Source organism: Scleropages formosus, chromosome 25, assembly GCF_900964775.1.
Source record: "Scleropages formosus chromosome 25, fSclFor1.1, whole genome shotgun sequence".
NCBI lineage: Eukaryota > Metazoa > Chordata > Actinopteri > Osteoglossiformes > Osteoglossidae > Scleropages > Scleropages formosus.
Window position 1 is genome coordinate 12,276,107 of NC_041830.1, and position 24,537 is coordinate 12,300,643.

The window sequence follows — 24,537 nt, forward strand, 5'->3', positions numbered from 1 at the left end:
CCGAACCATTTTATTTACCTTTACTTGCCTGCCTTCACTGTCCAAGGCAACTTCACCACGATTCGCCCGTTCGTACAGCAGGGTATTATTACAGCACCGATACGGGGTACCTTGATCGAAGGTACTACAGCAAGGACCGGGATGGGACTCGATCCAACAACCTTCGCGTTGCAGGAGCGCCGCTCTAGCCACTGCGCCCCCTGTCGCTCCAGAATATAGTGGGGTCAATAGCGGGAGTCGCGATACATCCAACAATCAAAGAGGGACTTTATGTGTCGAGCAACGTCGATCCAACACCCTGATGGGTGGAAGACAATCACCGTTTTTCCCCCCCTAAAAGAATGTCACTTTGTTTTGAAATAAACGCTACAGGTGCTGGCAAAACAAGCACTACATCAAAAATACGCTGATAAAGAAAATACCATAATAATGGCAAGTAAACTGAGATAAGGTGTCTGTCTCTGTACCGTGAATGTTACTGATTTTTTTTTTTTCTTTTTTTTTGTTTTGTTTTACTTTATGAAGTAATAGTGATTTGTGTTAGAAATGTAGTCATTAAGGTTCATCGGACATGAACTGCGCTGGACTCAATTTGCACACACTTGGAATAGTTTATTCCTGAAGCTTTAAATGAATTTCAGTTAAATTCAAGACAAGGATTAAAGGGATTCCTGCCGCCGGTTACGAGAGACACCGAGTGACGCGTTTTTCGTAGTTTTATCAGTAGGATGTAAATATTACAGAACTGCATTTATTGTATGATAATATTGAGTTGCCCAAACATTGTAGAATTAAACGTTTTAAATAAATATTGTAAAGAAACAAGAAACTCGTGTTCTTGTTGTGTATTTAGAGGTGTGCTCTTTTTCCGTCCTGAGGAGAAAATTATTTCCATGATGAAGTTTTCCTACTTATTGATAGTTGACACGATCAAGTAATAATGATGACAATAATACAATTACTGTTGTTGTTATTATTGATACTTTAGTTTTGTATGATGATGATGATGATTATTATTACTGCGAATGTGAATAATTTCACAGTTTCAATACAGAAGACAGTTCAGTACTAGAGCTGCGTGCTGTTATTATTGGGTCTCGAGCCACATATGATCCTTGTAGGACTGGTCGGATCTCGTTCTGCTGTTTATTTTCCTTGTTCGTGTTGATAAAAGCAGGAGACGCTATTTACACACTTGAAAATCTGGTCTTTGTACTCCGTCTCCGGCAGTGAATCTGCGGATCTTATCCGGCTGCCGGTGCCGCTGGAGGAGGGAGCGCGCATCTCCGGGCTCCGGGTGCGCGCATCTCGGCGCCCTTGTTGGCCGTCGGTCCCGCGCGCTCTTTATTCATCGCGCTCCTCGCCATTATTCCCGCACCTTCGCGCAGCGACTGCAGCGAGCAGAGATTAAGAGCCAAAGTTTCATTTACGAATAATAATAATAATAATAATAGACTAGTTACTAGCATTAACAGTAACAATCATCATGAAATTAATAACATCCTTCTTATTTTAATTTTCGTTATGATTAAAGCGGTTGCTAAATCACAGCATGGTGTATTATTATTATTATTATTATTATTACTACTACTAATGAAATTATTTTTGCCAATTTTCTTCTTCCTCTTCTTCTTATTATTATTATTATTATTATTATTACTACTACCACTAATGAAATTATTTTTGTCAATTTTCTTCTTCTTCTTCTTCTTCTTCTTCTTCTTCTTCTTATTATTATTATTATTATTATTAGTACTACTAATGAAATTATTTTTGCCAATTTTCTTCTTCTTATTATTATTATTATTATAGGCGCGCGATTCCGCCCTCTCCACATTAACACCGGCCAGTGTAAATTCTTCCACACACGCAGGACATCTGTCCCAGACCAAATATTGAGAACAAACACAAACGGCATCGGCGACGCGCGCGCGCGCAGGAAGTGCAGTGAAATATGGTCACTTTTACAACCCGCTTCTCCCCGACAATATTCTTGCGATGCCGGATTGTGACGTTTTTATTCCGGGTGCTGATTGATGCCTCTCTCACTGTGCAAACTGTGTGCGACCTGTGAACAGAAGCGGTGTATAAAGTGTGTGTGTGTGTGTGTGTGTGTGTGTGTGTGTGTTTGACTTTTGAAGCTTTTTTTTTTTGTACTCTGCTGAACTGATTTCGGTCCCATTTCAACTCATCTGTACAGATTCAGCCTAAAAAAATGGAACCATCCTGCGCTCTTCAATATTTAATCTTTTTCCCCAGCGCAGTAATAATGAGACAGTAAAGGTAAATTTCCCTGCAAGCGGACTATCGAAATTTTACCCTGTTCTCTGAGTCCGAGGACTTTTCATACGTTCCTTGAATGAAGATAATGAATTAAAAAGAAAAAGAGGAGGAGCTATTTGTGGTTCTCAGGAACACACCTGTAGGTTTGGGGTTATGTAATAATAATAATAATAATAATAATAATAATAATAATATGTGGGATCAGCTTTTTTGTTTAAGTGCCAAAGGACTTTCCCAACATCATTTGGAAAACGTATAATTACAAAATTAAATCTCCATACATCAGGCTGGAGAACGTTGAAAACACTGCATTTCAAAATAAAATAAAAAAAAATCCACTTTATAATTTACTCAGAATACAAAAAGGTATACTGTATATAAGGGTTAAGAAAAGAGCTTAATTTTGTGCAGGAAAAAATGAATAATTGTATAGCACAATATTTTCGTATGAGCTTCTCCTGGCCCTCGAAAGATGATAAAGAACAGCAATGAGTCAAGTGTCACCCGACTTACTGGTTCCGCCTAAAAACAGATGATTTCTGAGCTCAGAATGACATTTTTACAGCGAAATAATCGCCCTCCTGCACCCGCTGCACCTACGCACTGCATCGCGAAGTGAAACAATGAGAAGATGGCGATGAACGCGAGAAGGTGGCAGCTGGGTGCCCTGTCATCACGCCTGTTTTCACAAACACACGAAATGGTTCGCTGGTGTTTTCACCTTCAACAGGCCGAGGAGTCCGTCCGTCAGCCAAACCGGGGTAAATGGAAAACACGCCGTTTTTACAGTTGAGTAGCTTTGCTTTCATCCTCACAGCATCGGTGCCATCATCAGGAAGGCCGCGCAGGCCCCTGGGGGTAAGAAGAACAGCCCTGATGCAAGCATGTGCGGGACCTCCAACCACACGGAGGTCGTCCCACCCGGCTGAACACGCTGCTCCTTCATTAAAAGCAGATATTGCAGTGTATTCAATTAAAATAACTACAAACATTTGCACAGTTGGAGGGAGGAGGTGGAGTGTCACCACAGTTCGAAGGCAGGCTCCCCGCTGAAACCCCGCTCCAGCTGTCGTACCCTCGATCGCGGTACTTCTGAATTAATGCAGCAAGAATACCTGGCTGCGTAAAGATAACAAATCACTGTGAAATTAATTTTTACAGTGCGTGGTAAAAAAAATTGTTTAGGGAACCTGGTCTTCGTGGGTCACGGGGTTTAAATCACAAAACCTCACTTGACTTTGTGTAAAGCAGATCCCTTTTCCTAGTTATTTTCCACTCAGCTGTTAAGTGTCACAACTTGCTGACTTGCTAAAAATAATATTTAGAGCATTTTAAGGGACTGAAAGAAAACAAAGGTGACAAATCTTGACTAATCTTTTCACATAAATTCTGTTTGACACAACTGAGAAATTAAGAACAGAAAATGTGACGATGGATTTCAATGCGTTATGGATTCGGGGGGGGGGGGGGGGGGGGGGGGGATAAAGCAGGAAAAACTGAGGAAAGTGCCCTGCTGGTCGACAAATCACTGTGAAATTGTGAAATCTCTGCTATGCTGACTAAGCAACTCCAGATATAAATGACCTACACTGCAGAGTGAAGGGTGCTGAGGTCATGACAATGTAATGGCCTCTGTTTCAATAGAGAAAACAGGCAGTTAAAATGCTGAAGTCAAATATACTTTTATAAACAAAAGAAAATCTCAGTGCCGAAGAAGCCTATAATGAGAAACGATGAATCAACAATCGTATTATTCCTGGAGAAAAAGAACACAAAGTACTTGAACGCTGGTCCAGTTATTTTCATATATACTGTATGTTCGGCTAGTAATTAATTTCTCAGAAATTTATCCTTCTTTCATGAACATACCAAATAAATTCTGATCTTTAGCACTAAGAGCTGCTGCCCAGGATGTGAAAACATTCACCGCAGTCCCGGCTTCGCGGCTATAATACTGATCGGGCCCAAATGATTAACAAACAAATGAGAATTTTAGTCGATGCGTAATTTGCTGTGTGGCACATTTTCGTTTCTCCTCCACATCCGGCATGAGAATGTGGAATTCAGACATTAATAAACCAAATTTGCATCCGTTTTTTTCTGGTCACTTGATTACTGTAAAGAAGTGTTCTGCTTCCCCTTTCAGAAATCAGTACGTTTTTCCCATGCCATTCCCTGCGAACCTTTAAAAAGACCAACATGCTTTTTATACAAGGTACCCTTTCCGGACATTGATTGAAACCACTGAGTCAATGACTGTTTCAGTTCCTCTAAACCAAAACACACCCGGGACCAAAAGAACGCGGACTGGTTATAGACTGAACACGTAATGTGTTCAAATGACCGCTTAAGTGGACGGCGTCATTCGAGAAAAGGCGAGATTGAGAGAAGAGGCAGAGTGAGTCGCCCCACCGGGCCATGCGCTTCTCACGATGCTTGGCGAAGACCCCGCGGCCTGTTCCCGCAAAGAGGGCGTAAAAACACACGCGGCGCTCGCTCTTCAGCATCGCGGTCCATTTGGGACGTCCAAAATCAATAATGTCATTGCAAATAGTTAAATCATGGACTTTACTCTCCAGTGCCTTATTATTAATTACTGACACCTCGAAGTGTTTTGACATTTGTGGTCACAAAAGTCTTTTGCTACTGATACTGAAACCACAAGGTTTTTTTTTTTTTTTTAAAGGCATCTTTTGGGCAGTTCTGGTTATGATTATTGTATGTTTGGTGTTTTCTTTTTTTTTAAAAAAAAAAACACTGCCAAGTGATTTACTTTACCCCTGGGTGTTCAAAATTACCTCCCCTGAGAGCTCATTGCACATCACTTTTTTTTTTACACCCTTCATGTGTCATAGACTCAGACTAACATTAACCTTGGACTTCCTCACATTTACATAGGGAAGTCTAATTTTAGTGTTCCTGAAACTGGCTTTGTATAAGCTACCACTCAACACTAGCATGCAAATAGGAAATGACATTGTCTTTCATGTTTTATTGTGTGTGAACTATAACACTTGATCATTTTCAACTGATTTAATTTTTTTTCTTTAATCAATGAGCATCAACTGCTTTTTCCCCCTAGGACACTTGTCCAGTACGGGACAATTAAAAAAACACTACCATAATTTTCAGAGAAAACTGAGCAATTTTATTCTACCATTTTTAACTAACTGTGGTTAATCAATCACATGGTAGCAACAGACAACAGAACAACACTGCTCACCAAATATATGCTTTATTTCTAATCCAAACAAAGATTTCCATGGTGATATGGAATTTACAACTTTCTGAAGGTGCCAAAAAAAAAAAAAAAAAAAAAAAAACTTGTATGATTAGTTCCCCTCTCAAACCTCGAAAAGATCAAGAGCACGAGTGAGACCGAGTGATGAGGGGGCTGTTCCTGCCAACCTTGGAGGGAAATTTCTGTTAGCTGTTAGAGCAGCAAAGAGATGCTTTTCTTTGTATTCAGATGCCTGCTGACACCACACGCCTCCTAGCTTTTGAAGATCTGCACCAGGTCTTGTAGGTCCTCGTCCTTGAGCCCCAGCTCCTTCATCAGCGTGGAGATGTACACGACTGACGAAGGTCTCGCTAAGGACTCGCGAAGGAGGACAGACACCTCAGAGAGTCTGGAACACAGAAAGCAAAGAAAAAAGGTCTCCATCAGCTGGGTTAAACATACCTAACATCGGGCTCAAGGAGTTCTGCTCTTTGAAACAAGTCATGGTATATTGGAACTTCATTAGATCATCCATGAAAAGTTTAATTAAGGGCTCAGTCCTTGAGATGCACGTGGGTTCATACTTTACTATCCCTTTTGGGTCTTGACTGAGCTCAACTACAGCGATCCGAGTACCATCATTATTTATTTAAAATAAAAACTTAAAAAAAAAAAAATCACACTCCTTAGGCGTTTGCAAATTAAGACAAGCGTTGCAAGGACACAATTGAGAATCTCGAGCATCTGGCAGATGCCGGGCAGTAAACATGTCTGCAACGTGTTGAAAACCATCTGCAGCGGGAGAGCACGGAGGCGGCTGTTGTGCCAGAGCCCTGGAGCTGTCAGCAGGCCGCACTGCTTCTCTTGAACACACCAATGGTTAGATTTGACACAAACAAAGCCGAACCCACACCGTAAACAGGATTTACTGGATTAGCTGAGGGGGATCAAAATTAAAAAAAGAGCAGCAGAGCCACAAGTGATGAGCAAAGATTACGTTAAACTGAACAATAATGTTGGTCCTGAACGACCGCACTGGAAACGTGAAACGCAAATTTGCTTTTCCGCATTATTATTTTGAGCGGGTGAGGAAAGGTTAAACACCCCCTCCCCCACCGCAAACAAAAAGTGACACTGAAGTATATATGATACGATTAAATCGCACAAACATCTGATGACTAGGTGTTTTAAAGAAATATTACAAAGCAGCAAAACCCATTTTCACCTGCATTTTTAGAGGTATGTTCATTGCGTGTTATGATCAGCAAGGCATCGGTTTCGAAATTTGCCCAAAATGTTATTGTTAGTCGACAAACAAATGCTGTCACAAGACAAGCCTCTTAAAAAGGGCTGTTAGCCAAAGTTTTTCTGTAAGACTGCGCAGAGGACGTTTAGTGAGCTGCAGCCTCCGCATTGCAACCACATCCATCGCATCCAGTCGAAGTACGTCACACGGACGAAGGGACGCAATATTTAGCACGGGTGCTCATGCAAGTTGTTCCAGAAACACAACCGGATTTCCCTAAATTCATGAGAATTATCGTGTAAAGTCACAAGTGGAAGAAAAATTAGATAGCCGAGTCAACACGCGTATGCGTACAATGTGTGTATTTGTGGAGGGAGTTACCGCTGGAGACCGTGTAAATAAAATGAATACATTTTCTTGTCAGATATGAAACGTATTCTGAGTATTCTTTCATACCTTCACCATTTATTGTTTTAGTAGTATTTACTTCTACAGCGCAAAGCAATACAGGTGCATTTCCCCCAGAGCCAACGTACACGGAGCCGAGGATGGAGGAGCGGTGCGGGGCAACCCTTTGTCCACGGTCCTGGGTACGACCAGCGACAGAAAGGAGGGAATGGGTGGAGGCTGATCACCAGTAAAGCACACACGGGTCAGCAAAATCCAAGTTTGGTGTTAGGTGGGGGTTTGCGCCTTGCACCACTTCCCTCTGCTCTGTCCCTCTGAAAAGGTGTGTCTGTGAGTGTGTGCGAGTGTGCGAGTGTGAGAGTGTGTGTGTTCCCAGCGATGGAGGAGGACTGCAGCTTCAACATGAGCAGCTCTTTTGTTGCCAGGAGTTATCCATTATTCACCTGATCTGAACAAAAGACCGCAAGCCAACTGTGCATCTGTCATTCAGCATTGAGGCTCAAACACAAATTATTCATGACTGCACTGCAAAAGGTAGGATGGATGAAACAGAAGACTCTCTCAGACACCGGGAGGAAAGACGTGCTGCCAATATGCAGAGCCACCCTCAAAAAAAAAACAAAAAACACACACACACACAGACTCGTGCAGATCAAGTATATGTAACAGCGAGCCGTCAGAAATTGTTTGCCTTCTTCTCTTGTTTGTGGTTTGCGACTCAGCACAACGTGGCCATAAACATGGGAGGAAAAAAAAAAGTACTTTTTAAAACTCAGAAAAAGAAAATCAGAACCATTTCCATCGCACACGAGGCATTCGCTGCAAAATAACCTCATAATGATGTGAGAATACAGGAAAAGACACAAATGTGTAGCTGTATTGAGATTAAAAAAATACAAAAATGTCCTGTATATTGTGGGTTTAAAAAAAAGAAAAAAAGGGGGGCCACACCTAAAGGGAGTGTCTTTACTGCTTTTGCAAAGTCATAAAATTGCCAAATCATTTAAAGGTTAAAAGATATACAATTACTGTGGAATTGTACAAGTTATGTAAACTGCACACAAGTTTAGGAACTGTCACTCTGTTTTATTGCTATATAAGGCTGGTCATAACAATGAGTGGTACAATAAAATGATTAGTCAAAAAGTAAACAGGTAAAAGTTTTAAAACGGATGAAGAATAGATTTACTTTGATTTTCCTCATACGGGCTGTGCCCCATTTTCATCAAATACGGGGGGCAGCTGGTCACGTAGCGGTTAGAGCGGCTGCCCTTAGACCCAACGGTCGCAGGTTCGATTCCCACCTCCGGCTGTAGTACCCTTGAACAAGGTACTTACCCTAAATTGTTCCAGTGAAGTTATATCGAGGTATATGTATTGTTAACATATATTGAGATTATGTATTAAATATTTATACAATATTAATTATTTATATATTGTAGAAACGGGGAAATAATTGTAACCTTAACATTGCAAGTTGCTTTGGAGGAAAGTGTCAGACAAATGTAAAAACTACTCTAAACGTTCCGACGTCTCCACAGCCGTCCCTTCCCGAACTACGAAATAGATTCGTGGAAGTCGCAGAGATCGAGCGAAACGATCACTTTCCAAACATGCTGCCGCTGAGCCGAGGCTTCACCTGCTAATGAAAGTAAAGGCCGCGTGTTTGTATGTTCAGTACGAAACCTCTGTTTGCAAGTTGCTCGAACACAATGGAACAGCTGCTCTTCTTGGAAACGCGATAGACCGGCGAGCGCAAATCAGACTGACAGCAGCGCCCTTGTTCATACCGCCTTAACGCAGCGATCCCGTGTGTTTTGATTAAGAATACACGTGAATGCCAAAGATCTGAAAGTAATTATATTAAAAAAAGCTGTACAGCAAAACCAAATCCGCATACTATAAAGGCATCATAAAGGAGTAATGCTGCACCTCAGCATTCTCACAATCTTTATTGTTATGGATGAGGTGAAAATCTATTTCGTGGTGAAAGTCTGGATGATTAAAAACAAGCTTTTCTGTTTCAGGTTCATCAAGGAGTTTCCATGAGCGCCTGCCAGTTTCTGGACTAGATGATGTACCTGGTCGGAGGGTGCGGTACTGGTTACGAACCTTCGTAGCCTGGAGCCAAAATAAAGGATTTTACCCGAGGTGCTCGGTCAAGGACCAGCGAAAGACGGCGGTTTGTGTGACGGCTATCAAAGTTACACTACGGCCTTCTCGGAATCCCTCGAGGCCGTGATGCGCGCGCTCGACGGCACGGTGTAATGCCAGACCTCTCTCTGGAAGCGATGCCGAGCGACCGCTGCGATATTGCCGAAACGGCAGACTTTCGTGAAACGAAGTTACTCGTTCAGCGGGATCTTGTTCGAAGGAGGCTCGGTCCAGCTCGTTCGCGACACGCGGCGACGACGTTGCACGCCCTTGTCTGAGACGCAGGAGCCCTCAGGTGGAGGTTCTCCCATGAAGGGCGGTGGGCAGGCAGGAGACTTTTCCACACTCAGCATTCAGCGCCTGATAAGAGAGCTGATTTATTGACACAGTTTGGATATCTGCACAGGGCGTCACGCGGCTCAGCTCGGCGCCCTCCGCCATAAACCTGGGAGCCGTACCTACCGTCTGCCGCAGATCAAACAACGCAACCCGACCTTCTGACCCTCGTGCCTCGCAAACCCGTCAGGGGCTCCGTGCCCAGCAGGCGTTTCGTGCGGATGGCCTGCCTTGGCCACTGCCATTCTGACAGCTGCAGCCTCCCTTTGCACCCGTTGCCATGGATGCTGAAAGCATGTGATTAAACACTTCCTGTTTGTCACTTCACTTCCTGTATCACGCCTCATGCCAGGACTGATGGTAAAGGCATATAAAGCCCTGCTTCTTATCTCACCAAACAGTCTTTGCAGTATAAGTGACACTTTCAGATGTAAAAATACTTTCTGGACTTTCAAGTCACACACAAGCGAATCACCGAAGACAAAATGCTCCAGATATTCTCACATCACTCAGAACTAAGCTCAGAAATATAAACTTCAACCCTGCAAAACACGAAGGGAGGTTTCGACTGCCTTACAGCGGGGCGACAAATTTCCAGCGCTGTTTGATAAAGCCGGTTGCGCATCGGTTCCAGTGTGTGAAACGCAAGGAAAGACGGATCTGATTCTATACCTTCTCACGAATATAATGAGGCACAGAACATACTGGGAGGTTAATAAAATAAAGCCTGTCACCCTCATTGTTTTTAACCTGTATAAAGTTAGAGTTCGCCACTAAGAAAAGCGATGCCCTACCGTTTGATGATGCAACGATCGATTCAATTTATTTTTGAGAAATATCAAATTGATCTTTCTAAATATCATGAAGATCAAACATCAAAAGCGTGGTTTTATCAGCGCGCGCCTACTTACCATGAAAAACACGTCTTATTTTGTTTTCCTACGAGACCAAAATCATCGATCATGTTATTTCATCAAGAAGATCACTGTACCACATACCCCATGACCTCTGACTATAAGTATTGAGCATAGGTTGAAAGCAGCCCATGTTAATGGGGGAAAAAAAACCATAGGTGTATTCCAGCCCCAAGACCTCAAGGTGTCAAGTCTGCATAGTGAAAGGAAATGATCTATTTCTTGTATCACTGAAAATCTCCACAGTGCTCACACACAGGCAAAGGGTATTTACAGCTACGGACATTATAGATTTGACAGACTTCCCTTTGGTATCACAGTGTCATCTATGAAAATAAAAATAAATGGTAACAGTTCAACTCAACACTGTTGTAAGAACTGGCTCAATATCCATTTAAAAAGCAGGGAAAATAAGTGGAACAAAAATGGAAATATAAATTAAACACACCCTACTCTTTTATGTCCAAGCTGAAATTCTCTTGTAAGATTTTTGCATCACCATATATTTCCAGCCTGTCTTAGGGTTACGAGTCCTAAACGTAGCACTAAAAGGACATGTTAAAAGGCTTGACAAAACATTTCATATCTTCAAAAATATTAGCAATGACAACCAACACTTAAAATATTAATGGGAAAAAGCGACTTTAAAAACACATTCCTGATTCTAAAGGTTCTCAGTTTTCACCTAACGTGACTTCAGTGAAGGAAGTGAACTAAAGCAGAACTGCACTTAATTTTTACACGTATCGGGCATAAGATTTCGCGACCAAACGAGTCTAACGCCCAGTCGAGCTTCAGTTTACTTCAGCCCAGACTTGTAGCTGCAAACTGCACACAGCGTGGCGAAACTGGCGGAGCATTTCTAGACGCTGTATGGCCATACTCCATCCACTTAAACAAGTCTGACTGTAGCTATGACACTTTCTGAAAAATTCATAAGATCTATTTCACAAATTACCAAGTCAAGCATGCGGGCATTGGAGGGCTGGGGAGTGAGGATGGGTGGAAAAATAGACAAAAAGATTTATTCTCAGCAATAATAAAAAATTTATCTTGAGGCATTCAAGTAAAGTTACTTTCTGTGTACTGATTTAATGAATCATTTGAGGACCGTGTGGCTGAAGAGACGTGCGTGGGCGGACGGGGAAGCGGCAGGTCCGAGGCTTGTGCTAATGGCCTGTTTAGTCGTCCGGTCTCTGGGGCTGGTCTGGAACCCCAGCCGGATCGAGGCAATTTGACAACAGGATCTCAAAAGGGAGCTAAGGAGAAGCAATGTCTCATTCAATTCTTAGTGCCTGCAGGAAATGTGACACTTGTGCATGATTTTAAAAAAATCTTTTAGGTGATTCATGTCATTGAATTCTGAGAGTATTACAAAAAGAACAAGTAATTTATATAAACACTGATGAGAACTGCACCTGCATTACTGATAACTGGACCTCATTCTAGAGACTGAAGGAGCGTGCAGGTTATTCCGTCAACTTTCATCAAGCCATCAATAAGTCTTAATTAAGCAGATGTTGTCCTCAACATGTGAAAACTTCAAGTGCTTCAAACCTTGCATGAAAGGCAACACAGTGTTCTACACTCAACTGTTTTTGAGTACTTAGGGAGCTAGAAAACCAAAGTGTTTGCCAAGAATTGACTGACTCGATGGGACTTGCCCAACCTTCCCTAATGGGGTAGAGCTTGGAGCCAAGGCCCAAATACCCTGCTGATGGACACTTAGGGGATGGTGACTGCTGGCCTACATCATTTCTTCAGATTTTACAATACCTTTAAACTTTGAAAAATATTTTAACTGTGGCAGACCTCCAACACTGAGTACTGAAGCTTGCTTTACAAAACTGAAATTACACTAGAAACACATGCATAGATAAGGCTTCAAGTGGACAATATAAATGGCCTACGATCACACAGCTCCTCTATTAGTGGGGGCTAGTGAAGATAAATTGGAAGGGTCCACACTACTGCTGACAGATTAACATTTTCTCAGCCAAAATGTGCTGGTGTTAACTCCTTTACTCCATTGTGACTCCAGTTTAAACCGCTTAATCAGATTTGTCGGTCAAACCGTCCATCTCCGTGGAAGCGAAAGAGCTGGTTTGAGGAATTCTGTCACAAATGGCACCAAAAAGCCGTTTTAACTCCTACCAACGTGAACCACAAGGACCAGATTTAAATATTCTACCAGCAGGAAACTGATGAAGGAGCCATTCTCTTTAGCATGTTGTACCATGTTTCAGCTTTGCTGTGCTGTGCTTTACACGAACGGTAACGTTAAACCTTTAAGGCTCTTCCTGCACATTTAGGCTTACAACTAGCATGGCAGGTTGCGTCGCAGAGAAAAATGAATCTTTGAGAATGCAGTGGGGAAATCCCCTAAGCAATATCTATATTTTATTACCTTCAATCTGAATTTTGTAAAGGAAAAGACTCAGACAAAGCAAACTTTAAAAAAGTTAGAAACAGCAGTGGAGATGTAGTTGCACTTGTTCAGAGGCCATCTGCTGCTATCTGTGCTAATTCTTTGGGACAGATAAGCTCTCACATGCAAGAGCAGGTCCTCAATCAAATCCCCGCGAAAAGCGCATAGGGATAAAAATATCTCTCGGCTGAATTTCCTCCGCAGCGCTGTTATTCTGGCCCGTTTGCCTCCTGCTGCTGAAATGTAAAATATTCAGCATTACAGGCAATGTGCTGGTCTGCTCTGGACCTTATAGTATCTACTTGCAATGCAGCAGGTTCTGGAAATTCAGGATGATAACCTGACGCATGAGCTGGTCAGTGAAGTAATGCCAGTATTTTCGAAAAACACAAATTATAAATTAATGAACCAGGGATTTTATTGTCGTTAATGCTTTTCAAATACGACAGGGACAGCTGGTAGTGTAGTGGTTACAGCTGCTGTCTTTTGACCTAAAGGTTGCAGGTTCAAATCTCAACTCTGGCTGTAGCACCCTTGAGCAAGGTACTTACCCTAAATTGCTCCAGTAAAATTACCCAGCTGTAGAAATGAGTACGTAGTTGTAGGTAAATTAACGCTGTAAGTTGCTTTGGAGAAAAGCATCAGCTCAATGAATAAATGTAAATATAAACAGCACTGCAGTGGGCTACCTGGAAAATAACCTCACAATATTTTGTTGTCCAGCTCATTTACTCCTACAGTACATGGTAAGCCAGGAAAAGAACCAAACATTTTATACAAGAAACATAACAAGTGACTGACTAGTTTCAAAAACCATGGTGAGGACTATAGTAGGGTTGTTCATGTAAACAGTTGTTAACATAATGTACTAAAGAAAAGAAAAAACTGTCTCCATAGCGACGAGAGTCGCAATACTGTTTCCTCTTGTCTGACTGACTAAGATAACGCAATTTTTAAAACATGCATACAAATGCATTGGAAAAAATGTCACAACTTGCATTAATAATGGAAGGGAAAACTTTTTTCTTTTCTTTTAAAGTGAAGTAGTAACATGTTCCATTATGGATGGTGGCAGAAGTGTGATTCCTGGAACTGTGTTAGAAAACGGGAGGATGGGTACTCACACGAATAACAGAACCACTGCAATCAGAGTCCATTCAGGGCTTTTATGGATGATGTTTGTATTTGTAAACCTGACAGAGGGGGAGAAAATGCATGAAATAATTACAAGGTGGTTAAGAAAATTATAAGTTGAGACAGTAGTCGACATATACAAGTCTGAGTGATTTTCATTCTCAGTTTTTAGAGTAAAATTATATTAATCACCAGTTATTCTCAAATAAAGGATGGTGTTCAACAAATATTAGCAACATACTGCAATATACTCCAGGAAGAGTTTTGTTTAGTAGACTACATGCTGAGATTTGACAGATCTGTAAAGCTGCACAATCATTTCAGGAAGTGCGTTCAATCTGAGCGTTCGAATAGCAAGCGTTGGTCTTAGTGAAATCTGCAGTAAATCAAGGGGCACTGCAGCCCACTGCTTCCTGTAAGCGAGGTACGAGAAATCACGCCCCAGTGCACCAAAGTCAGCGCACGGGCCTCCAATAACGGTAAAATGTCACCGCATGATTAATCCTTAATAAACCGCAGTTCCTGTCGTATGTTTCTCCTCGTCAGAATGCGCTTATAGGTCCGCGCAAAAACACGAATGTGGATCAAACACCCCCCCATCAATAATTCAACCAAACAAATATTACCATTTGTGGCAAGGAAGAATTAATAAATAATACCGCGTCTGTGTTTTAAAGAGGCCAAGCACATGTGTCACATGGCTTTAATAAAAATCCGCTGAACCGCTGGCTGAACAGAGGTGTGCGGAGGTGCCTGGGAGACCACGGCATGCCCTTTTAGCGAATAAAGGAAAAGGTTAAAAGCTTCCACCACTTTGAACAAGATGGTGGAATCCCAAAACAGTGTGTCGCCGCACCACCACAGCTCTCCCAAACTCCCCCACCACCACACCGCCTTCATGTCTGCGTTACAACGGCTGCTCCGAGCACCCTTGGGGGAGGGGGGGGCGCTGACGAAATCGCCTTGACAGCCAGCTCGTACGCGACATCCCCACTCCAATGCTGAGGAGAGGGCAGGGCTGAAACGCCGCGGGCGATCTGGCGCCTTGCGGCCCGTATTGATCAGCGGCTCACTCTCCCCTAGCTGGCAGCAGAAGAGCCCATTTGCTCGTGCTGATCGGGGCTCTTGCTCGCTATCGATTGAGGACGACTCGACACTAGTCGCCGCCTGTCAAAATGCCGGTTTACAAAAGGAGAAACAGGCTGGAGCGGGCCTGGCGGTGGCACTGCGGCTTTGGTGGTTTACGGTCACGCTGTCACCGAGCCCCCCCCGTTCCAACAACCACCCTCCTGAGACCTGAGACGAGGCCTACAACACCATACAGATCTAACATCCCAGGCTGCCAGCTCTCCGCTCCATCTCCCATAACAGACCAGGGGTATGCGGGACCGATCAAGAGGGAGTCCGCTTTCCGCGGACAGCCCGAAGCTGTAAACACACATACGTACACACAAACAGTCCCCCTCACCCGTCCACCACCCCCATCCCCGTCTCCCTCTTCGGTCGCAAGGTTCGAAATGTAAGGCTTTTACAAAATCCGACCGGGCCGAGATTCCCTGTGGTGAGACCAGGGGCTCCATTAATCCTCAGCCTGCGTAGGTCGTCCGCCTCCCTGCCCTCCAAAGCCCAGCGGAGCGGCCGATGCAGTGCGCCGTCTGCCTCTTCCTGAAAGACTCGGACCCACAGAATGTCTGCAACTGCCCGGAATGATGGAAAGGCTCTTTGAACCGCTACGTTTTGGACAAACGGAACAGGAGAATCTCAGAGTGACAAGCATGAATGTGTCCACAACTCAGCAGGAAAAAGAAAAGAAAAAGGGAAGAAAATATGACCATCGTGGATTACTTTATTTAATGTTAGTATCATAATAAAAAGTGCGGTAGCAAGTGGAAGCTGCTTCCTCGTTCCCAGCAGCTAATCAAAGTCATTAAGGAGCTACAGCAAAAGAAATCTGTAAAGGAATTAAAGCAAATCTGGCCAGCATGTGCACTAAGTGGTTACACTAATATCCGTGCATTACAGTGGCTCGCACCGGGACTCCCACAGGGCTGCTGCTCGCCTGCCTGGTTTCCCCCACAAGCTGCAGAAGCCCTGTGGGGGAGTTGGCTGCAGCAACGCTCCACTAAGTGCAGACTTCTGAAAGGCCAATGGTGGGGAAAAAAGGTTGGGGTTGGTGGCAGGGGGTGTGTGTGTGTGTGTGTGTGTGTGTGTGGGTGGCTGGGTGGGTGGGGGGTGAGACTGCAACTGCATTTCTCCATTTCTCAGATTGCGCACAGCCTACTCAGTCCGAGCTCCTCTCCACACACACCTGCCCTGGAGTTCACCTCCACCTATCCGCTCACGCTTCCTTATTGCACGACTTTCTTCAAGATTTCAAATGAATGAATTCACTTCAAACTGCTTAGCTGTGTTTTTATTAAAAAAAAATAATAATAAAATGAATAAAAATAAAGCTGAAGCAAAGGCAGAAGCGTTTGACTCGGTCCCGATGCCCGAGGCACTTCGACCGGGGGTGCAGACAGACGGGGCGTTGCGGCTCGGCATCAGCTTGCGTTCCGTGAAGCTCAACCACGCGATAACCGATGTGCATGCGGTGGATGGACTGCAACGATCTGCACGACGGCCCGCGCTCCCAGCTCCAAAGACTTATTCCCCGAAGACTCGACGACTGCGGGTTTCGTCTACCGCGCCCCACTCCTTCTAGGTGCACGGCTCAGTTCCACCAAAGTTTAGCTCACGCATTGCCTTACGTAAGTTGAGCTTAAGCATCCAGCAAAGAGACGGTAACAAAGAGCGCATTATTCCAATACGAGTGTAGTACCGCCTTCGTTAAACTCGCTTCCACAGTGTTTAAAGCCCTTGTGTGCGATTCCTAGGTCTTGAGGATAAATAAAACACCAATGTTCTACATTTATGGGATATATCAGCCAAAAATCAACATACAATAGGATCGTCTTGGCAGGCAACATATTTTTTTTTTTTTTTTTTTTTTTTTTTAAATCTACAGTCATTTTCAAGTTTTTACTTTAAGCTTTTATTCATTGTAACCTGGTGGTGAAAGTGACTTTGGATTGATGAATAAACAGTTACAAACATACTTCTAGTCCCAACTGTGCTTGGAAGCCAAGGCACCAGTGCACTATGCAGGTTCATGGAATGGAAGGGGTAAATCTTCATCTGCACTGGTTTGTTCAGAAGACAGAGGGGAACTGTCACTCTGCTGATGTGGCAGCGCTCAGCACAAACAGGAAATGAGGCAAAGGGGCCGTCTGACTCACCTGAAAGTCCTGACCAAGTTGTTAAGATCAGTGCTGATCTCACTCATGGTTAACCTCAGCTGCCCAACAATGTCTCTAAGGCTTGGGAGGTGAAAGAAAGAGACGGTTTATACACAAAGCAACAGGAGGACAGTTGTTCCCAGTGCTGGACCACACACCACTTTACACTTCCAATGCCAGCAAAATTTCAGCGAGCTCCTGAGTCCATCGGGGAATCTGGTTACACAACCAGCGCTTAATGTCGGTCTATTAAATATACATGGCTACCTGATAGCGGTGACCCAAGAGCACAGACACAGAATTACTATACAGACCAAAAGCACTATTCAACTTGTTTAAAATTATCATCTCTCTTTGTGGACCCCCTGTAAATATGGACTTTTATAGTCCAAAGTTACATTTGAAGCGCTACAAAGTTCCCACTCATATTGATGGTAAAAACCGTAGTGCTCTTGCAGTAATACGCTACTTCAGTAAGACTATATCCATTCCAGTGACTTGGGTTCCAAACCTGAGAAGTCACCGCCCCCCCCCTCCCCCAGGTGCATGCCCACCTTCTGTCGATCTTCTCCACAACAATGCGCTTCTGGATCGAGTGCTGGGCACGGGAGTCGACCAGCGGGAGCGCGGGGTCCGCGGCGTCGATGCTCTGCAGGAAAAGTGAAGGAGTGTAGCTTCATCGCCGCATTACAGTGCACACTTACATGGGTCAAAAGCTCAGCTTCAATAATGGATATCTACCTACAGGTCTTCATCGACGGTGAAACGCACTTTTGGTTGGGGGGGGTGACTCAACCACAGACATAACATCTCCCACACAACTGACTCCTCTTCCCACACCTGTATTTTTCAGATGGTGAAGACACTTGTTCTGAACCAGACCAGTCTAAACAAACGTGTCCACACGCCCCCCCTTGAGCGGACAGGGCTCTGCTGGGGCGCAGACCTGCTGTGCATCCCAAGAGGCCCCAGGCGAACACGGTTGCACTGCAGTCAGCCGGCACGTACTCGGCCCCATGAACCACCCAAGATCACAAATGTGCGTCGGGAGCATAACACCATCTCAAACCTAACAGCTTCCTGTCTGTGCACATGAGGGGGGGTTGAGCGGCTGGACACTGCATTTTACCCTCAAGACTGCAGCGAGGCATCAGTTGCGGAAACATTGCTGGCAGCAACGATAGAGACGTGGTGACAACAGCCCTAACTCACAGGATTAGTACCAAGTCTCTCCTTCCTGACATAACATTTAAAACAACACAAAAACTGTGGCTGTCAGTCAATAATAAACAAAAACCTATAGGAGCCAATATCACTAAATTCAATTCCTCACGAACAGTTGATTCTAACATCAAGATTTCATGTCTCTGGTTCATCTTTCACATTCGGCTCTGCAGCTCTACTTCTGTAAATGTCACATACTTGTCTTTTGGAAAATCCTACTTTTAAATGTGACAATGCGTGGTGATGCTGTGAGAAGGGTGAAAAACGGCGCCCTCTGCAGGAGTGCGCCACCTCCCACAGCCCTTGAAGCATCCAAAGCCTCCAAGATACCATCTGAACTTGGCGTGAACCTTTGCAAAGAGACCACAAGGAAACTTTGGCTTTCACTGATAGGATGAATCTTGTGTCGATCTACTAATATTGTGGAGGACAAGTAATGTGATGTGATCTAAGTCTGATGAAGGGACGTGGCCCAAACCTTGATGACCCCTGAAATGAGTTGATAGAGAAGAAATTAACAGCAGGACGAAAAGATGAGTCTTCCGATTGCTCATCTTCCTCTCTCTGGTTCAGCAGGGCTGCGTTTGTTTGACTCGAGGTTCTTAGCCTTGATCTCCTCAGACCAAACACTCACTGCTTCATTATCAATAACTTATTTAATCACATTTATTCACTTGGCAAATCCTTCTCTGCAAAGAGACACACAACTCCTGGTAAACAAAAGCGCTGCAGAGGACCAAAGCCTGTTCTGGAATCAGAACCTGGACAGGCTGCCAATCCATCACAGGGCAATCACACACACACACACACGAAGGGCAATTTAGAGTCACCAGTTCACCATAAACACATCTTTGGAGCGTGGGAGGAAACCCACATGAACCTGGGGAGAACATATACACTCCACACAGGGTGATCCAGAGTCATACTTAGGTCTGAACCTATAGCCCAGGACTTCTAAGGCTCCAGCATTACCCACTGTGTCATCGTGCTGCCACAAAATGTGTTTCTGTCATATTTTTCTTTGTTTCACAGGAACACTGGTGTGCTCACCGCATGTTCAAGCTATACCCTAATTCTATCTCGGGTTCATTTCCAGTGTACCGGAGTAACCGTGATTCAAGATGAGCACCGGTGCTGCTCACCTCTGCGTCGGTGCGTTCCGTCTCTGGGCCCAGCTCCACCTCCTCAGGAAGCACGTAGTTCCCACGGTAGAACTCTCGCACCCTCAGGGTGAGCAGCTCCGCCTCCTTTTGCAGGGTTCTATAGTCAGGCACCGTGGCTGATGGTGTCCACTGCTGCTTCCCAGAAGGCTTAGCCATCTCAAGTTCTTCTACAGCATCCTCTAAGTCATCCTCATCCAGTTCTTCCTCCTCATGGTCATCCTTCCTGTGGGGTGCCCCAGGTGTCAGGGTGTAATTAGTCCCATAGAGGAACCTCAGAGTCTCTGCTGTTCTCCACTCCATCAGCGTGTTCCTGAGGGCCTCCAGCAGGCAAGTCCTGACCGCACCGAGCGGACCCTTCTTGGGTTCCCCCGTCCCCAGACCCAAGCCTCCCAGCAGGCTCCGCAAGCCTGCTGCCCCCTTCTTGCTCACTCCCACCTGGGTGATGCTCAGATAGTTCTCCTCAGCACTCTGGCGCTCCCAATGAGAAACGGGATCTGGCTCTCCATCCCCCAGTGTACACCTGTTCAGAAGTTCCCTGGTGCCTTCCACAGCCTGCTGCTCGGACCTCTGTGCCAGCACACTGCTGGGCTCGCGTTCGAGTTCCACCTTCCGGCGTTCTTCTCCAGCATCTTCTTCGGCAGGTCTGAAGAAGGTCACTCTTTTTCTCTCTCTAGCACTGCTATCAGCTGGATTCTTCACCAGCGTCTTCCTTCTGGAAGGTTCTGCATGCTCCCCGGACACCACGCTGGAAATGAAGTCCCGTTCGCCGTCGCTGCTCTCGCTTCCGCTGGCGGAGGAGTCGCAAGGCGGTGCCATCTTTTCGGGCGCTGGGTTCTCAATCTCTGCTTCCCTGATGGGCAGGTCAGCGATTTTCACCTCAACTCCAGAGCTGCCGCTGTATGTCAGGAGAATGAACGGATCACACTTCTGACACCACAACACACAACTGTGTACCTGAAATATCTTAGCAACACTAAGCTAACACAGATGTCAGTGAAACACCTAAACCACCTTAATTTAACTCACTACTACAGCATTTACAGCTTCTGAGCTGCGGGAGAGGGGAATGGTAAGGAAGAGCGACTTTACCACACCTACGGGTAATAATTGGCCCCATTTCATCCAGTCTTCCCCAACAGTAGGGGAGACAGACCGGGGAGTTCCAGGTGGACACCGGACCTGAGAGAGCGAGGAAGATCGAACCTCGGACCCTGAAGTCCCGACGCCCCACACAACACAAGAAGCAAGCACCCCTCTCCCGTTCACAGCTTCCCTTCACTCACGCACCCAACGTGTGACTGAAAAGTGTTTCCACCTACTGGGCACGTCCTGCGTGTTTGTGCCACAGTGACACAGTAGTAAAAGTGACGTTGGCATTTCGAGTTACAAACATTGGAAGCTGCAGTCAATCGGCGCACCGCTGATGACACAGCCAAGCAGTGCTGAAAACACACAGCGGACACACGGTACCTGACACACGTTGAGCTCAACTGTACTTAGCAAGAAACATGAAACAAAACCCAGGCACCACTAAGGAGTGAACCCAGTGTCGTACCGCGGTACGTAAAGCAATGTACCATCCCCACAATATTAAACGATGAGGTATATTACTCATCCACAGTACAGGCAGCATTCTCCATGCTGCCTTATGGAGGGTGGGCATTTAGGTGAAACCACACAGCCTGCAAATTCATTTATTCTACAGGTACCCCGTAATGCTACAAAAGGACAAAAATCACCAGTCTCCAATTAAGAGCACAAAAGCCGGACGGACACTTTGCCGACGGCTGTCGTCGCGCGGCAATAGATGCGCAAACACGCGGGCAGCTGCTAGACAAATCCGACCGTTCAAACAGGTTTGTCTTCTCATTCATTGGGCAAATCAGTACCAGCGTCTCGAGCCCCGCACAGATACGGGCAAGGTCTGCTTTTCTATGGAGACAGGAAGTCAATGATTGCGCAGATATACAGTTACATGGGCGACGGAGGGAAACATCTGCCGCGGGGTTTCGCGACTCAACGCTTTGCCGAAACCTGTCCACCTGTGCAATCGGACGGCTCGCAGCGCGATTTCATTTGAAAGATGGATTATTCCAAGCGAAAGCAGAGGCCCGTCACCATTCTGCGAAGTAAGGTGGTTATAAGAGCCCAGCTGATAACATCAGGCTTTCTGCCGAAGATCATCCACCAACAAACAGGCGTTGGGTGGAGATACAGAGACACGTTGCCAGATCATAAAGAATGAGACAGGTAGTTTTACATGTGAAGTGGCTATGCTTCATTCTGCTTTTTCAAACTATTTTTGTCTGATAGATCAATAAAGAAACATGACATCTTGTGTTTAAACACATCGCACTGGAGTCAATCTCAGCACGTAGGCTGACTCAACCAGGTTCACTCATATTTTAAGCAGAAACACGGCTTCACGTGTATTTATTCTTCAGATGCAATAATGCAGAGATGAGCTTATTCACACAACTAACTGCTGGCTGAAACTGCGAGTATGACATCGGTGTCTATTCAGGGTGTCGGTGAATTCTGCGCTAGAGCAGGAAATGATCGAACACAGACGCACCTCTGTCCTTCCTTCAGCAGCTTCACATCCGGGGGTCTACATCGAACAAACAGAACCAACAGTCAAAGGTTTAAAGAAAAGATGAATGAAGTGCCAACAGGTGGAAAACGCAGACATGCAGAAGCGGTTTTGCCCGGGATTCAGTTCCAATCCCTCATATTACCTCTCCTCCGCCCTCAACCAGAGTGGCGTCTTGGAAATCTGAACTTCAAAGTATTTTGATGCTCTGTAGCAGAAATTACTGCAGAAACACTGGAAGAGAGCAAGGCTACTTAATGCGAAGAAGAAAGCAGTCTTGAAAAGCGGGAATTAGGTTCCCCCCTCTATAAAGCAGCTGAGGAAAAACAATAAATTTCCCATGCTGCCTACCTTCCGCTCTGTGATGTCATATACTTTGTTGGTCTTGGTTGAAATTTTATACTGCTGCTTAGGAACCTGTGCACAAAGACAGTTCATTATCAGTTCAGTAATTGACAGTAGCCTGTTTGCAGATCTCAGGTTTCAGTGCAAAGTTTAGAATCACTGCACGCGAACGGGGCACTTCTCCCATCTCACTGCCTACATCCTTTGCTCATCCAAAGGCAAGCAAATCACTCTACAGACAGCATCCATTCTAATCTACCAAATTTCACTTTAGTATTTATACATCCGGGTCTGGGGTTCGAGTCCCGCTCGGGGTGCCTTGCGACGGACTGGCGTCCCGTCCTTTGTATGTCCCCTCCCCCTCCGGCCTCGCGCCCTTTGTTGCCGGGTTAGGCTCCGGCTCACCGCGACCCCGCATGGGACAAGCAGTTCAGACAGTGTGTGTGTGTATTTATACACCTTGTTTTCTCAGTGTTGGTGCTACTCATAAATGACTTGGTAAATAGGAACACGGTGGTATACTAGAACCCAGGTCTTACATTGCACAGTTGGTTTGAGCAGACTGGGTAGCCACACATCTTGACGATGGATCGCTCCTCCACCGCATCCTTGTAGTTACTCGGGGTGATCAACCTTGCCTTAAAGATTGAAAACAACATTATTTTAGGGGGAAAACATATCGACTACATATGTACTTGTTCTCCAAATTGCATCCTGTTGAATTAACGCGCTTTCAGGTGCGAAGACGGCCGACGCACGCAGTCGATGAGGAAGTCGCCGGTGACGCCGTCCTCCAAGAGGCGCCCTACAACACTACGCGCTTTCTTCTCCAGCTCCAACTTCAGCTTCAGAGTCTCCTTCAAGGCCTCCCTCCTGCAGGTCGCCACAAAGTCACATTATAATTTCGCCGTCGGATCTGGCGGCTCCATCGACAAGAAGCATTTCCCTCCGAGCTCCATTAAGCCATGCGAAAGGAGCAGGGCTTGCTATGTTTCCAGGTGAATGAGCTTTGAGAGTTTCGCTGGTTTTTGTGGAAAAGAACTCTGAGACGTTAAACATACTGCTCGACAGCATTTTGAATCAATACGAATAATGCAAAGTGGGTCATGCAGTGGTCAGGACTGCTCCCTCCCTCCCTTGTATTCAGGAGGTTATTGGTTCAAACCCCACTGGGCCACTCCAGCTTTTTGCTCCTTTGACCAGAGGACTTACTTAGAGTAAAATTACCCTAATAGCTGATTATATAATATATCACTTTGGACAAAAGTGTCAGCTAAATAAAAGGAAATAATTAGAAATCGGCCACTAAGGTGAAACAGATACCTTTTAGCAACATCTTGGGCGTTTTGAGGCTTAATTGCGTTTCCACCTACGAACGAAGGGATGACAATTCAGAGTTAGCACAAGGCATGATACAGCTACACGTGCCACGTCGTGGACTAAATGTTATGGGTTCCGAACAATCTGTTTACTAACAGAAAATCTACTCCCAGATCATCATATGATATGATCACACAAATTTGTCACTGACCATGGCATAACTAAGCCTTAGGCTTAGCTGCTATTTGTACATTCACACCGGCGTCATGGATTATATCCTAAAACCCTTATCCTAACTTAAATGATCGTAAGTTCACTACTATCACACCTTTCTTCCCTGGTTTTCGAGAACGACTCCTCACTCTCTGCTCCTCTGCCATACCGCTATTTCCTAATATTAAACACTGCACAGTACGGAGAACAGTGCAGGACAAACACTGCGGGCAGTCACTTCCTGTCGACAGCAAACACAAACCAGGGGATGCAATAAT

At 44.9% G+C, this 24,537-nt stretch overlaps 1 protein-coding gene across 1 annotated transcript; it reads right to left on the bottom strand.

Annotated features, from left to right (window-relative positions):
* Positions 1-5,623: 5,623 nt before the first annotated feature.
* On the bottom strand, positions 5,624-24,535 carry rpap2 (RNA polymerase II associated protein 2). Its single transcript, XM_018730811.2, has 12 exons — positions 24,375-24,535; positions 24,050-24,095; positions 23,485-23,599; positions 23,266-23,364; positions 22,733-22,798; positions 22,527-22,615; positions 22,364-22,399; positions 20,605-20,683; positions 17,956-18,041; positions 17,402-17,482; positions 14,114-14,182; positions 5,624-5,912 (listed from the first exon to the last, which is right to left on the bottom strand). The coding sequence occupies exons 1-12, from the start codon at positions 24,424-24,426 to the stop codon at positions 5,777-5,779; spliced, it is 954 nt and encodes a 317-aa protein (XP_018586327.1). The 5' UTR covers positions 24,427-24,535; the 3' UTR covers positions 5,624-5,776.
* Positions 24,536-24,537: the final 2 nt, after the last annotated feature.